The sequence below is a fragment of the Eleginops maclovinus genome, chromosome 11 (assembly GCF_036324505.1).
Source record: "Eleginops maclovinus isolate JMC-PN-2008 ecotype Puerto Natales chromosome 11, JC_Emac_rtc_rv5, whole genome shotgun sequence".
In the NCBI taxonomy this organism is placed as follows: domain Eukaryota; kingdom Metazoa; phylum Chordata; class Actinopteri; order Perciformes; family Eleginopidae; genus Eleginops; species Eleginops maclovinus.
This window is the reverse complement of record NC_086359.1, coordinates 19,381,031-19,397,693: the sequence shown is the minus strand read 5'-3', so window position 1 is coordinate 19,397,693 and position 16,663 is coordinate 19,381,031. Positions and strand designations below refer to the sequence as shown.

Sequence of the window (16,663 nt, the reverse complement as noted above, 5' to 3'; positions counted from 1 at the left end):
GTTGTGGAAAATAAGTATTTGGTCAATAACAAAAGTTCATCTCAATACTTTGTTATATACCCTTTGTTGGCAATGACAGAGGTCAAATGTTTTCTGTAAGTCTTCACAAGGTTTTCACACACTGTTGCTGGTATTTTGGCCCATTCCTCCATGCAGATCTCCTCTAAAGCACTGATGTTTTGGGGCTGTCGCTGGGCAACACAGACTTTCAACTCCCTCCAAAGATTTTCTATGGGGTTGAGATCTAGAGACTGGCTAGGCCACTCCAGGACCTTGAAATGCTTCTTACGAAGCCACTCCTTCGTTGCCCTGGCGGTGTGTTTGGGATCATTGTCATGCTGAAAGACCCAGCCACGCTTCATCTTCAGTGCCCTTGCTGATGGAAGGAGGTTTTCACTCAAAATCTCACGATACATGGCCCCATTCATTCTTTCCTTTACACGGATCAGTCGTCCTGGTCCCTTTGCAGAAAAACAGCCCCAAAGCATGATGTTTCCACCCCCATGCTTCACAGTAGGTATGGTGTTCTTTGGATGCAACTCTGCATTCTTTCTCCTCCAAACACGACGAGTTAAGTTTTTACCAAAAAGTTCTATTTTGGTTTCATCTGACCATATGACATTCTCCCAATCCTCTTCTGGATCATCCAAATGCCCTATAGCAAACTTCAGACGGGCCTGGACATGTACTGGCTTAAGCAGGGGGACACGTCTGGAACTGCAGGATTGAAGTCCCTGGCGGCGTAGTGTGTTACTGATGGTAGCCTCTGTTACTTTGGTCCCAGCTCTCTGCAGGTCATTCACTAGGTCCCCCCGTGTGGTTCTGGGATTTTTGCTCACCGTTCTTGTGATCATTTTGACCCCACGGGGTGAGATCTTGCGTGGAGCCCCAGATCGAGGGAGATTAGCAGTGGTCTTGTATGTCTTCCATTTTCTAATATTGCTCCCACAGTTGATTTCTTCACACCAAGCTGCTTACCTATTGCAGATTCAGTTTTCCCAGCCTGGTGCAGGTCCACAATTTTGTCTCTGGTCTCCTTTGACAGCTCTTTGGTCTTGGCCATAGTGGAGTTTGGAGTATGACTGTTTGAGGTTGTGGACAGGTGTGTTTTATACTGATGAGTTCAAAAAGGTGCCATTAATACAGGTAACGAGTGGAGGACAGAGGAGCCTCTTAAAGAAGAAGTTACAGGTCTGTGAGAGCCAGAAATCTTGCTTGTTTGTAGGTGACCAAATACTTATTTTACCGAGGAATTTACCAATTAATTCATTAAAAATCCTACCATGTGATTTCCTGGATTTTCTTTTCTCATTCTGTCTCTCATAGTTGAGGTATACCTATGATAAAAATTACAGGCCTCTCTCATCTTTTTAAATGGGAGAACTTGCACAATTGGTGGCTGACTAAATACTTTTTTACCCCACTGTATTTTACATTTCAATGTGTCTTTTGAGCTTCAACCAAATGCTAACATCAGAGACCTATCATGTTCACTATGAGGCCCTTATTTGGTATTCGTACTAATATATTAACAATATAAATATAAAGTAAGTACAAGTTACAGTTGTGACCCTATGATGGAGCTTATTAAAAAGTTGAGGGACCATCATAATATTACAATTAACACTTAGGATGTGTAGAAAAGTTCATGGCATCCAATAGATAGCATTAGCACGACTCAAAACAATAAATATGATGAAAAGATTACTTTAAAGTCGAGTCCTGGATCTTTTTTCTATATTTTATTGCAAAAGTTGGCATTGAAATGCAAATATATTTGACTATTGCCAATATTTGCTGATCTTTTAAGAAGGAAACTATTGAAAACAGGCGTTATGCAACTCAAAGTGCAGCATATAGCTAGTGCACAATTTATCGTGGATGAAGTCTTTTTTGGGACTCGTACATGCTCCCCTGTGTGAGACACAAAGTGTGGACACATTTATTGGAGATGTAGGACGGTAATTCTCTGGCTATATGTTTTCTAAGTATCTTTTTGTTTTGGGGGTTGGGGGAGATGGCAGCAGGGACGAGCAATGACTATGCATTATTAAAAAGCCCAGAGTGCACTAGTGATGAACGCCTGCTTGTTAATGCCTGAAATCATCCGGGGCTTTTCTTTCATTGTTTGTTATTGTCAGCTAGTTCCTAAAAGTAAAATGGAGGGATAAGGCCTATAGGTTTAGCTTTTATCTAGACTACAGAAATAAGTCATCCGCCTTTGACATCATCACCGTGGTTTTTCTCCATTCTTTTTAGTTTTACTTTCGCACATTCATTAAGTGTGTGATCGTCCCAATCCTTCTTCCTCTATTCCAAAGTGTGTTTTATGTGTGTAATTAGAGAAATAATAGTCTAACATGACTTAAATGGTTAACACTTCTGAAGTAATCACTCAACATTATTCTATCTGACTGACAAAGCTTCAGCTAAAAGAAGAAAACCATAAGGCTGTGTGTGTCTGTGTGTCACAGCATGTGCTCTGGCAGGCAAGATCCCCGCTCACCTCATTTGCCCTGAATCTCCCCCCCAAACTCCTTCATTGTCCAATTATGGTGAATCGACCCGTCTAGCCGACCACTGTGATGTGTGTGTGTGTGTTTTTCTGTTTCTATATTAAACCAGCCTCTGCTTTACGATAAGATAGAACTCCCTTGAATACAATCCTGTGCCCGTTTGTGTCAAGGAGAAAGACGCAAGAAGGGACAAAGGGATTGAGGATAGTGTGTGTGTGTGTGTGTGTGTGTGTGTGTGTGTGTGTGTGTGTGTGTGTGTGTGTGTGTGTGTGTGTATGTGTGTGTGTGATGAGAGAGAAAAAGAGATAGAAGGAGAGAGTATTCATCCTTTGCCAGCTGAATTCACTTTGATCTATTGAGGTCAATGTGGAAATCATCTGAATCATGCTGTGATTGGACAGACACCAGATAAAGAGAGCTGCCCCTCCACACACACTCAAATGTGTGCACACACACTGTAAGATGTGTCGCATGTGTTATTTATGCAGTTTGCTCATCATTAGGGTTTGTTTGTTGCACAGAAAAAGCTAGAGTTTATCATTTTTGCTGAACACTCGCATGCAAGGGGAGCCTGTCTGAAAACCAACCTAGAGAGGAGATAAGAGAATCTGCTCTTCTATGAATAGCTTGTTTGTTTAAGAGTGTATATTAACACAAAGGCACCATGCGCGTAACCAATCGACAAATTGATTTCTGATCTGTCTGCATATGAAAGGCAAAGCCACCATCAGGTAACACGGACAAACACATGCAAACCAGGTTGTAGGTAACATGTATTTAGAAAACCATTACATATGGTTAAAAAACACTGTATTAAAAGTGAATATGCAATATTACATCTGCAGCACTTCCCTCTGAGATCTTCATCAGTCAATGATGTGCAAAGATTTTTGTAAGATCGACATATTGCACTGCACATTAAAATAGCTGGGAGCTTTTAATACAGTGTGTGTCTTACACAGACACACAACCCCTTTATTTGTAGGATAAAGGGAATCCAGCTGACCGAATAAAGAACTACTGCACTCTAGTGTTAGTTTCTGGCAGCACAGGTTCAGGGGCTCAAGTAAAGACATTCAGTATGTGTAATGTACAGGAATTTTTAAGGCCAGGAGAGAAAAACCGATGGCGGTTACATAAGTAGGAATCTCACGTCACTTACCCTATGTAAACGCGTGCTGGAATAAATACTTTTACCCTCAAAGTCTATCGTAACTACAGTGATTGTGTTGAAGACATGTGGACTAATTAATTAGTTGATTGACAGAAAATAATCCCAAACTATTTCGTTAATTTATACATTTTTAAAGTATTTATCATGAAATAAATAATCAAGTTGGCTTATCTGCAGGATAATCAATATTGAATGAAATTCATTATACCAAACTGTGACTATCAAAAAGTGATGGATTTGTAACTTAAAAGAGATCCTGAACGCACCATATGAGACACACACACCAGCTGCAGTTGCATGTACACCTGTTGAGACACACACTACACTGACACTACAGAATGAAAACAAAACACACCACAACCCAATTTTAAAATATGTCCACATGAGGGTGCTGTGTCCTTCTCGCTGGCATCCCATAAGTTCTCTCCAGTTGGGTGTGTGCTCTCACAAGCATTATGTCATACAGGTGTTTGAGAATGCAGGACATTTCTCATGTTTACCTGCCTGTGAGTGTAGGGAAAGAAAACAACAGCAGCACCATCTGAAGAGCTGAGCAGTCATCAAGAGTGTTTATAAACCCGCAAGGTAGCGGTAAATAAAAACAGATTAAAGCTTAATTTTAGTAATGAAATGCGGTACGTTTGACGCTGGAGCTTCAGAGGGATTGGTTGGGCAGTTGACACACCTCCCGAAATCAGGTTATCCGTGTCATCAGGAATACACACTCACTGACAGATGAGAGGAACACTTGTTACAAAGCAAACAGTGAAAGCTGTTTTGAGGAACAAGCAGCGGATCTCATTCATCCAAATTGGCTGGTTTTAATCTTGTTAATAGATGTATGGATTCTATTTCTCTGAACCAGAGAGCCATGGTGTACCATCTCACCTATTTGTCACACATCTCTACTGGAAAATGTAAAAACTTAATTAAAACACTATTGATTTTATTGACGACGGTCGGCTTGCTGTGTTAGGGGTGGGGCTTTAAAAAGTTTATGTTGGGCCCCCTGGTAGCACTTCACTCATGGAGCAGGTGTCCCTTGTTCAGTCCTTACTGCAGCAGTCCATGCTCATGTTCTATAAATAAAAAAGGCAAATAGGCCCAAAAATGATTTTTTTAAAAAAGCTTCTATACGACGAACCTACTTAGAAATAGTTGGTTTTTCAACAACAGTCACACAACTCAGATACAGCTGTAAGCGATTGTGAAAGAACTTAAGTACATGATGTACCACACATTTGTTTGAAGGTGATTATAAAGAGCCACAGAAATACAATGTATCCAATTAAATGAGGAAAGTAGCAGAATTAGTGTGGCATGACATCTAATCCTGAGAGCAAACAGTGACGTGTTGTGTCATCTGTCAGGGCCAAATGGTTATAACCGACAAACCAACAAAACAGGTTGTGGTCCTACAGGAAGTCCCCTTAACACTACTGGAGTGATCTTCTTCATGCCGTGCACATACGTTAACACTACACCTGAAGGCTCGAGGCAGCTAGTGTTTCCTCATGGGATCAAACACACAATGACACTTAATACCCACTTTGGGAGCTAGTGTGACCTGAAACTCTTTGCTTTCTCTAACTGAGTATGGAAGCTTTCTAGCCCTGACAGAATAAACGTGATGTCGCGTCATAAATACAACAACTAGTTTCTATTATGCAATTGTTGTAAAACATCTGTTTAAATGTTGCGTTTCTTTTTGCATCTAGAAGGAAGTGAAAATTATGAGCGTAGCAAAGGAAGTCCCTCAAGACATTAAACAGTGCAATCTGGGACAGAAAATTGAGAATGGCTTTGTGTATCTATTACGGGCGTTCTTCAAATGTCTCACTTCAGTAAAGGCCAATATTCAATTTACCGGTGTGAGGCTGAGAACACAAATAGATTCCTAACAAGAGACACAGAAGAGAAGGAGAAACAAAAGACTTGCAAGAAAGGATGTCTTGCAGTGCTGAGAAAGAATAACTTCTGTGTTCAGGGACCAATGAAAGCCTAGTCCTACTGTGAGCGCTGTGAAAGCCAAAAGTTTGAGCCAAGTGATGGTCCACCCAAGGCTGCCATCTGACACGGTAACACTGCCACCGTGATACTTTGTCACACCAGCAGGGAGAAACAAAGCCCGACATTCAGGGACAGAACAAGAGCAAAGAATGCAATCACAACACAACTAGTTTAAAAAGGACAGTAAATAAACGTACACAGTTTGAGATTTCAAATACTAAGCTCTAGAAATAAGGAACTTGTAGTGATCAAATACCAACCCCAGTCTTCGTATAACATCCCTAAACATGAACCAATTGCTGTTCAGATTATGTTATCACATGCTGACCAGTGGCAACTTCTTTCTGCAAAAATGTGATCTATCTGAAATGTTCTAATCCAACATTAGCTGGCTAATTCATAGTTGCATCTTCAAAGTTCTGAGTGTAGATATTTTTCACAGAGAGACACAACTCTGCAGAGACAGAGTATTTTTCGGTGGTCGCTCAGGGGCTAGGTAACACAGCTTTTTATTACTTTGATAATTGCGCAATAGGTTAAGATTTTGTGCCAGTCTTGCTAGTCATCAGGCTAAGAAGCTAGCATGAGAAGCCATGCTAAGCTAACATTAAGTCGTAATGGCAAAGGAGGTTTAGTTAATGTTTCGGTGTTTATATACAGCAACAGCCAGTAGATGGTTACTACAGAATAACTCAAGTGTTTGTGTTGCTCAGCTAACAGTTGCTAGTGCGCCAGATTTTGTAAAAGAGTGCGCTTGCTTAAGAAAGGTAGGGGACATGTGATTAACTGAAAGGTTAGGGGGTAGGAATTTGGAAAAAATGACAAAATAAGATTTCCAAAAACTTAATTTTGGAATAAAAATGTCTAATAAAAAGTACTCGTGTCATTACATAAGGTTTACATTGAATCATTACTTGAATTATTTTACAAATTGTTGGTCATTTGTATATTTCACACGATTTTTGCAGCCAAATGACTTACATCACAGTGTCTTTATTTATTCAATATTGCACACTTTGTTGTTTAATACAACATGCGGGAATCTAAAAACCCATCAACCTAAAACATTTTTTGGGGGTGCATGATTAAATTGCTGACCCCCCCTTCAGTCAAAGTGGGAGTAGCTGCAAAATAATTTGGGAGTAATGAACTGGTACAGTGTGTGTGCATGGACACACAGTGTTGGAGAAGAATGCATGCCACTGTGGCCACCACACACACACACACACACACACACACACACACACACACACACACACACACACACACACACACACACACACACACACACACACACACACACACACACACACACACACACACACACACACACACACACACACACACACACACACACACACACACACACACACACACACACACACACACACACACACACACACACACACACACACACACACACACACACACACACACACACACTTTGTAATTAATAAATGACTGCTAGAAAATCTAAAAAGATGTGGAATTGCTTTGAACTTTGCCATTTGCAAACTGCACAAGAAAACTGACATTCACTGTAATGGACTGACAACCTTGAAAGATAAAATCATTTAAAAAATCAACCTCACGGAGATCAATGTATTGACGTCACTTCATGTAGGACCCACAGTGGTTTGTTCGCTTAGTAGTGCTAAAGCAGAGCTGTATGAATCAGCTAACTGACAGGAAAACCACCACTCCGCCTCCCCTGTATCGTGCAGCTGCTCAACTCAACATTTGAACTGAAAGAATTTCACATCCAAAAAGAGACTTTGTATTTCCTGTAGTTCTGTACCACATGTCATTTTCTGATAGCGTGTCGCACAATTGCGACCAGGCCCGGCCTCAGCCTCTCAGCGACTTAGTTTATTTCCTGAAGGTTTCAAGGTTTCAAGGTTTTATTGGTCATATGCACAGCAGATACAGCGTATATGTTGGCAATGAAAATCTTATGTCGCGTGCTCCTCCAACAACTCAACATGCATGGTGCAAAAGATAAATAAAGTAGTGCAAAAAGAGAGAAGAATATTTACAATATTAACAATAAAGATTTGAGGATGTGAAATATATACATATGTGGAATACATTGAAAGTATTTAAATACTTTACACTGTTGAATGAGGAGGTATGGACAGATGCATATATTATGTATAGCAGATGTGTATGGCAGATATGTACAATATATAGATATGTGTACTATAAACAGATATGTATGGCAGATGTGTATAATATATATGTATGTGTGTACTATAAACAGATGTGAGTAGACATTCACACAGCTCAGGAGTTCAGTGAAGTCGCTATAATAAGTGTATTGTTGTTGTTTGTGTGCAGGAGATTGTTAAAGGGGCCTCATTATGCGTTTTGGAGTTGTCCCTTTCCTGTAGTGGGTTAAGAAGGTTTGAGTGCATGTAAATTGTCTGAAAATGCTAAAACCCTAAAGTTCCCTGCCTGAAACGCCTTGATTGGACCCTTTGTTTAATTCTGTAACATAGTGACATCACTGTAACACATACAACACTATGGTGCTTTTTTCTATTGGCTAGCGCTTATACATTTAGGTTATGCTAACACATTGTAAGTGATAGGCTTAGGGGAGGGTCATCTCTAAGCGATTGACTAATCACAGCTGAGCCGGCGAGCTAACCAATCAGAGCAGACTGGGCTCTGGTTTCAGACAGAGGGTGAAAAGAGGTACAGGAAAAATAAAGGGCTTTCTGAACATTAAAGCATGGACACATGGTACAGTATAGGCACAGAATAAAAAGATGAACCTGAAAATGAGCCTATTAGGGCCCCTTTAACAACGTTAGTGTCTGTAAAAACCTAATCCTTGTATGAAAATGTGGTTCAACACCTTACCGTTTTAATCACTCATTACAGTTTCGGCGGACAACACAGGACTTTTTTGTGGGGCGACATTTACCAGACTGACAGGATTGCACTGAGGGAAATCCTGCTAAGATGAAAAAAGGCCCTTAAAGTCAGCCGTTAGCCATTCCAAACATACAGTACCAGTCACCAGAGTTTTAGAGAATACAGAGGGTATAGGTATATGTAAGATGTTGGAAGCAGATCCCGACCTTTATGTTTGCATGTGGGCATATACAAATTGTTTAACGCTTGCATTTCACACCTCTGATAAAGAACTTGGGTCAAGTGCTGCAAACATCTTAGAAAACAAGCGATGAGGCTGCAAAACCCACACCTCCTCCTCCATCACAGAGACATCCTGTCTGCCTGCCTGCACAACCATGGCGACTCATTCATCACCAAGGCAACACAGGGAAGAGTCAGACCATAAATAGTACTTTCAAGGATTAAAAGGCATGGATTATTTGACTGCCAACACTTTGGAGCGATATTAGATTTGATGAGAAAAAAGGTGTCCCATTGTTCACATTACTGCTACACTATTTGGTTGAATCATCGCAGAATAAAACCCAAGCTCTCAAAGCGGGTCATAACTAATTTAGAGTAAAAACAGAAGCAAGAGACAAACAATACAAGAGGTGCAACACATTTTTATCAATACCTTTTACGATTATTATTCCTTGATTAATTATTAAGTCTGAGAAATGTCAAAACGCACTGAAAAAGAGAGCCCAATGTGACATATCCAATTGCTTTTTATTTCCATAGATCAGTTAAAGATGTTCAATTTACCATCAAAATATAAAAATATCCTCACATTATAACGGCTGGGACAAGCAAATATTCAGCATTTTGGCTGAAAATTGCCAAATCATGTAATCTTTTAATAATTTCAAATATTTGCAAATGTATTTTCTGTCAATTGGTTCAATAATATAAGTGATAGTTTGATAGCAAGTGTTTTATAGTACATTCCCCCACGTACTGTAGTTCTGCTTGTTTTAGAGCAGATGCGTTTCTAATTAGTCAATAAATTAACAATTTGTGTATGAAATGCCAGAAAATAGCGGAAACATGTCTGAGGATTTCACAGAACTTAAGGCTGCATCTTACCATTGCTCTTTCACTGATCAATGAATAACTTTCAGCACCAGATTCTCTGATAACATATTAGGAATTTTAATAATACACAGTGTTTCCTTTTATGTGCTACCATAAAGAAGCAATAAGACACTGACATGCCACAGGAGCAGAAATATTTCAGCCTGAGCTACAGCAGAGTTGCCTGGGAAATATCTCAGATGAGCCGGAGAGTTGTGAGAGAAACATACTGTGATATTCTACCTACACTCTGAAAGGACTCTCTGCCACAAAACTTTGCAGTAAGACGCTGTAGTAACTTGAGCCGTCAAACTGTCCGGTAATGATACATACAAACCAGGAGTGTGTACACAGTGAAGCCTCAAAGCCTGAAAACTTAAATCCACTGGTTTATGAAAAAAGCCAAACAAACCAAATAGTCTAAAGTAGCATTCACACTACAGTGTTAACATGGAAACAAAATGACATGTTCCCCTGCTGCACATGCTATTTAGGGCAGGCCTAGACAAGCTCTGCTTATCTGAGTGGAGAAAGAGCCAGCCACAGGGAAAGAAGTAATATGTGCGTCATATGCAGCATTCCCTGTGTAGTAGAGCGACAAGAACAGGTTTTTGTGGCAGTTCTCCTTTCTGAGCACATCAAGTGATCACAATCAACCATGTCTTCATTATGCCTACAATACACAAAGACATGAAAAGTATTAGCTGGATGACACAGCATGTGGTGCAAGAAGCTCAAGTGCAAAAAACATTTTTAGGGAAGGTAATTCATTTACTAATCTTATGAAATAATTCCTAGGACTAAAATGGGTAGACAAATCACATATTTGTAGTCATCTTGCAAACAACAACAATACATCTGTGCATCTACTCTTAGGCTCTAATAGGATTATCTCAAATACCACTACTCACTGCAGTGTTAACATCAAACATGTAGTTTCCTAATTTTATGTTTTGACAGGACCTTTACTCCAAAGACTTTAATTCCAAAATGATCCGTCTACAGTCAAGAACCAAAATACTTGCTAGGACAAAACATCTCTTATCAGTATTACTATTTATGCAACGAGTCATATTAACATGTTGCCCAACAGGTTTGTTTTTTTATTACAATATCAGGCCTTGCATTTTTAAGCCTAGAATTTCATAACTAAATATTTACATACAGTATCTTAAGAATACTATGTTGTCCTATTTTTCACGCCTGGCTACTTTCTCTGCTACCAGCTGAGTGCGATGTAGGTAGGAGGGACTGGAAACTTTGCTCTATTTTCTGTGTCTTAAAAGCAAACAATTCTTAATGAATTTACAGAATTAACTTTAAGTATCTATCACACAAGCTGTATGAAACTTTATCACCATTAAAAGAAAGTAAGACTTCTTCACAGGAAGGGGGTTTACCGTTCAAAGAGAAAAACATGCATTCTATGCTAATCTAAATGTATTCATTTTGCTGTGGGCTAAAAATAACTGACACTTACTCCCTTAACCTTGCTTGCAAACAATAACACAAATGGCATGCTTCAAATAGCATGTCTTTTTCTACTTAAGAATGCTTTAAATAGTTAGGAAAGCTAAAAACTGGTGTCTGTCTATCACTCCTAATTGTTTTTGTGCTACGTAACTAGATTAAGCTAATGCATAACAAACACCAGTAAAGAAAACTACTTCATTGTTCAGACTTGCTCATTGAGATTTTCGACAAGAAATTCAACAAAGCTTAAAATAACAGCTGATTACTCCCGGTTTAGAGAAACACAGTGTGTGAATCAGAGGTGAATCACAGCATACAGAGAGGCCGGACCTGTGGCTTCAGACACACACCATAACCTGATGGGTGACCCCTTCCCAGCAAACACACAAAGGCCTCGGCATGAGCAAGACCCCTGGCATGAGCCCAGTGCTGGTTTGTGTGTGTGGGAGTAAAAGAGGACCGCATCCCATAATGCCAAGTGACCAGGAGCCAGACAACTGCTGTTCCTCCGATTAAAAAGCTTGACCACAGCCAAGCGGGCAGATTCCCCAAAATTATTTCCCACAGCTCTACACACCCTCTATTGTTTAATCAAGACTTTCCACTGATTATCCCAGTTCAGATCAAAACCATTTTCCTTCCAGAGAACAAAGATGGAATAGATTAAGAGACTTACCATAAGTGCTGCTTATCCTTACTGACCCACAGGTTTATGGGAAATGCATCCCCTTAATAACTATTGAAGACAAACAGTGTGTCATAATAAGAAAACAAAGCAGCTGTTTTCTTTTCAGATTTTGGTTCATTCAATATTTCAGAAACAAGACTAGCTTTTGAGATGTAAGAGGCTCTCACAGTGAGTCATGTCCAATGGCTTTCTTCGAGAGTCCTTTCCCACATATTCGCGTCTCATTATGATAAAGTAACACATTTCAACAAAGAATGACATTGAAGATGTTCCTGGTTTGCTTAATAAAATGATCTCAGCATGAAATTCCTCTTTAGCGTCACTATTTACTTCACTGGTGACTAAATGACACTGACAGGAATGATAGGATGTGTCTTTCTGCTATGGCTAATGTTTCTTTATTTGTGATTCATGTTCAAATACTAAGTCAAGCTTTTCCCCGAATCCTTTTTATATAATCCAGACCAGTTAATATCCAGTAAATCCCTATAGTTACCATTAAGCCATCAACAGAACCCCAGAAAATAAAAATGAGCTAACAGAACGACTACGCCTTCCATAATACTTGAATATTAAAGTGTAGAAAAGCTTTGGGAACATCGATGTGTTACAAAAAAATGTTTTGTCTGCTCAAAAAGCCTTCCTCAATCTATTTCAACACTCAAGCTAGTCATTGACTTTTGACTCATGGCATGCAGACAATCTGTGTCATATTGCCACACTTTGAGGAAGTGGATACCATCAATTCTGTGAATCCTACGTCCAGGATAAGCCTTCATATTATTTGTGTTAACTCATTGATACCGTCTTTTCAGGGGCAGGGAAGTAAATAAAGGTTATATTGGGGCTGCAATTCTTTAACCGGTTTTCAATGTCAAGTCATGGAATAAACACATTACATTTTTGTGTCGTTTTTTTTAAATGAGTCTGGTCCCTAGAGTGTAAGGCTTTAATTCTGTTACCATCAGAAAGGTCTATGCTAGCTGTTTTCCCCTTGTAGTGACACATTCCCAATAAATGATTTCGCTTAGAGGTTCAACTTGGTTCCTAGCTGTGTTGTGTTTAAAAAAAAGTTTGTACTGAAGTTCAAGTTTTAGGATATTTAACAAAAAAACTGAACCAACAATAACCAAGTTAAGACCGTATGGTCAACATAAAATCATACAAACCAGGCTTTTTCATCCACAAACCTGGAACATACGACAGCGGCCATAAATACCATAAACCACACCCATGTTAAATTAGCGGAAGAGGCCAATTGCAATGGGTGTGGTGTTAACATAATGATAATAATAAGACAATAAACCAAAGTGACATATCTAAAAAGCTTCATATTTACCACACAGACATATGAGTGGAACCAATCTTCTCCTCCAACCAAGCAAAAAAATGCATTCCTAAATGTTGAACTATTCCTTCAATCCACTCTGTAACTCAAAGCATGTCAGCAAAACAATCTTGCAGTAGCTTCCTTTTCACTTGTCTTCATTGCCTTAATCTGGGGGTAAAAGTACAATCTGAGGTCTCAGTTCTTAGCTTCAAACTACCCTGCAGCTCTCTTCAGGTTAATCTAACAGAGCAGAAGACCACTTCCTTTTTGGGCCATAGCTACAATTGAGAAATCAATTCAGGCTCCTAGATGGGACTACTTACAGTAATGCAGACTGCTTCACACGAAACATAATGTCAACACTAATGAAACAGCACATACATTCTGTTAGACTTTTTTTATATACTGCACCAAAACCACATAGACAGAATACCATGGGCTTGGTCTGAGGTAAACCATTAATCCACGTGATTTCAAGAAAATGTGATGCTGGAGCAGAGTAGCAAGAAACAAGAAATATCTTATTAAAACAGTACTGGTTGACTATTGTTATTGCTGTTTTGCCTCTACCTGAACATGCCCAATGAAGCGTTAGCCCTGTTAAGACAGCCACTTAGCAGTTCACTGTAGGTCTGGTCCCAAGCCAAATTTAGGAAGGGTCTCTTGTTTTAATGATGTCCGCTCCAAATGGAAGAGCTGGCTGCAGCAGCAGGAGGAAGCAGCAGTCAGACATCCCATAACCTTTTCAATCAATTGTCCTGTGGATTGCAGACCAGTGAAGAGGCAGTGCTAACATATTGACAAGCTGTTCACTCTGTGCACACTGAGGTGATCAATTCCAATGCAACACATGCATTTGTTGATAATCTATTTCTTCTATTAAAATATGCCATAATTAATTGAATTCATTCTGCCATTCGTAAGATGTTTAGTTCCCTTATGTATTGCCCTTTGCTGTAACCAATTACTGCAATTTAATTACTTACTGTCTTCTCTTGTTACACTAAGAGTGCATTTGCTCTTATAATCACCAAGGGTCTCATTGTCTTTGATTGCACCGTGTTATACCATGTTATTTTGTGAGTAGTAATATTATTTACTCTATTTATTTCTATTTTATCTCGGATAACAAGAGCAGTGATAGTGTTGACAATAAAACCCTTACCTGCAGAAGAGGAGTCCTCATGGTCGGAGCTCAGGTAGCCGTCACTCCTCCGGTCCGGGGTGCTGCAGCCGGAGCCGCGGGAGGCTCTGCGGAGAATCTGCGGGAAGGACGGGGACAGCCTGCCGTCGTCTCCGGAGTCAAAGTCCCTGCTGTGGCGGAAAGGCCGCCGGGCACCAGACGTTCTCTGGTTGTCCCTGCCGCATATCCTTGGTGCCAACAAGTTATTCCTGACGAAGTTTTCATTCAGTTCCGTATCCTCGTATTCTCGGTCGCTCCCCACGTCGTTATCATTCAGTAGAGTGACGACAGGTGGGGCCGTGTCCGCTCTCTGAATGTCAAGCCTCCGTGGCGGGACAGGGATGGGGACGGGCTTACCTGTCTTGCCGCTGAACCTGTCCCGTTCCCGCCCGAAGGAGCTCATGACACCCGCTGTACTACCTGCCGCGTGGAGCCACACGCCCCCAACGTCAGGCACCTTGGTCCTCTGCCCGCCACCCTCATCTTCCTTCCGCCGATGTTTCCTAATATCCCCCGTCTTAGAAAAGGCACATTTCTCGGCGTTAAAGTTTTCATCTTTGCCCTCAAACCTTTCCGGGTCGTTGCTCTTCTGCCGAGCCATGGTGGTCTGCAGATAGATCACCTTGAATTTCTCCTCCCCCAGAGCCTTCTGCAGCCTCTTCAGGTTGGCTTTACTCGCCTCCAGCTCCGACTCGATGTCCTCAACAGTCTGCAAGTCCATTGTTGGTACTTTTCCGTCGGGAAATTCATTTCTCCAGTGTTTTGCGAATTCCTCCTGTTCCCACATTTCGATGTTAGGAACGGTATCTACGCCAAACGCCGTCTCGTAACAGTCAGACAGAAATGTCAAAGCTAAATGTTCCGTGTATTCGCCGACAGTTAGCAGTATGTTTGTGAAAAATACCCTCCTTCCTCTCCTTCTAACTTAAAATAGTCTGTCGCAATTAACTCGAGTGTTTTCTGACCATCTTCAGACTCCCACACACATAAACAGCAGTGTGTGCACAGAGAGATGCGGGTAACAAGTTTGCCACTCCGCTGAAAACTTTCGAGACTTCCTGTATCTAGACGTGCTGCCTTCAAGAGCTGCTCGAACACCTGTATTGTCTATATAGTTTTACGAAAATCAAATCTATGCACCACACCTTCATACCAGATTTAGGTGGTAAAATAAAATGTTTTCCTCTGGCCTTACATTTAGACAGATATGAGAGAAGTACTCAGATCTTGTACTTAAGTACCAGAGTGTAGCATTACTGTGGTACAAGTAAAAGTACTAAAGTATTGGCATCGAGATATATCTAAAGTACCAAAAGTAAAAGTACTCAGTATACGGATTGGCACATGTTTTGATAATAATTATTTATTCATTCAAGTGTTATCAAAGCTGGTAAAGCAGGTGTAACTGAAGTCTTATTTAAGTGTTTTTATATATTTTTCGAAATATAATTCAAATCCAAAAAGTAACTGAAGATATTAAATAAATGTAGTGGAGTACAAGAGCATCATTTACCTACTGTAGTGGGGTAGATGTAGAAATAAGCAACAACAAAAAAATGAAATACTCATGTAAAGTAAAAGTGTCTTAAAAGTGTTTTTAAGTTCAGTAGTTGAGTAAATTTACTTACTTACTTTACACTGCTGCATTTAGATGTTATCCGCAGATCTTTGACCTGCTTTCATTAAAACATCCATTACGTCAGATGTGTTATCACAGATTAAAATAAAGAAAGTAATATGCTAAACCGAATTATTGTGAGTAAAGAAACAACAGTTATTTAGCTCAACAATCTTGAACTCTACTGAGAACATAATAGTGTATGAAAGCCATATAAAAAAAAAGTTATCATCAAATGTTCACACATCTTATTATATTTGAGTACCAACTATTATGCGCATCAGTGCAAATAATAACGACAGCACTTGAATGCAACATCCACTAGTAAAGTGGAAGCAGTTGATAGTTGACAATAAATCTAACTTCTCTCTTATAACAGTCAAGCAACAACCATGCTTTACTTCAAATTTAAATGTTCACACCGTGTGTTATGTATTTAACAATGGATTTTAGGCTATTGAAGTGGTAGCCTATATATATTTTATCAGATTGTATTGTACTCTGTTATATTTCTAGACGGATTCAGTTTTGTGTGTGTGTGTGTGTGTGTGTGTGTGTGTGTGTGTGTGTGTGTGTGTGTGTGTGTGTGTGTGTGTGTGTGTGTGTGTGTGTGTGTGTGTGTGTGTGTGTTCTTGATCCTTAAGAGCCGTGCAGTGCTTCCTTCAACTTTATTTAAATATTTAAAAAAATAAA

At 39.9% G+C, this 16,663-nt stretch overlaps 1 protein-coding gene across 1 annotated transcript in view; it reads right to left on the bottom strand.

The window, feature by feature from the left end:
- The window catches only part of abr (ABR activator of RhoGEF and GTPase), a 133,835-nt gene extending 118,456 nt beyond the window's left edge, over positions 1–15,379 (bottom strand). The window contains 1 exon segment of the mRNA XM_063894530.1: positions 14,335–15,379. Coding sequence (XP_063750600.1) covers positions 14,335–15,139 — 805 coding nt within the window. The 5' untranslated portion in view covers positions 15,140–15,379.
- Positions 15,380–16,663: the final 1,284 nt, after the last annotated feature.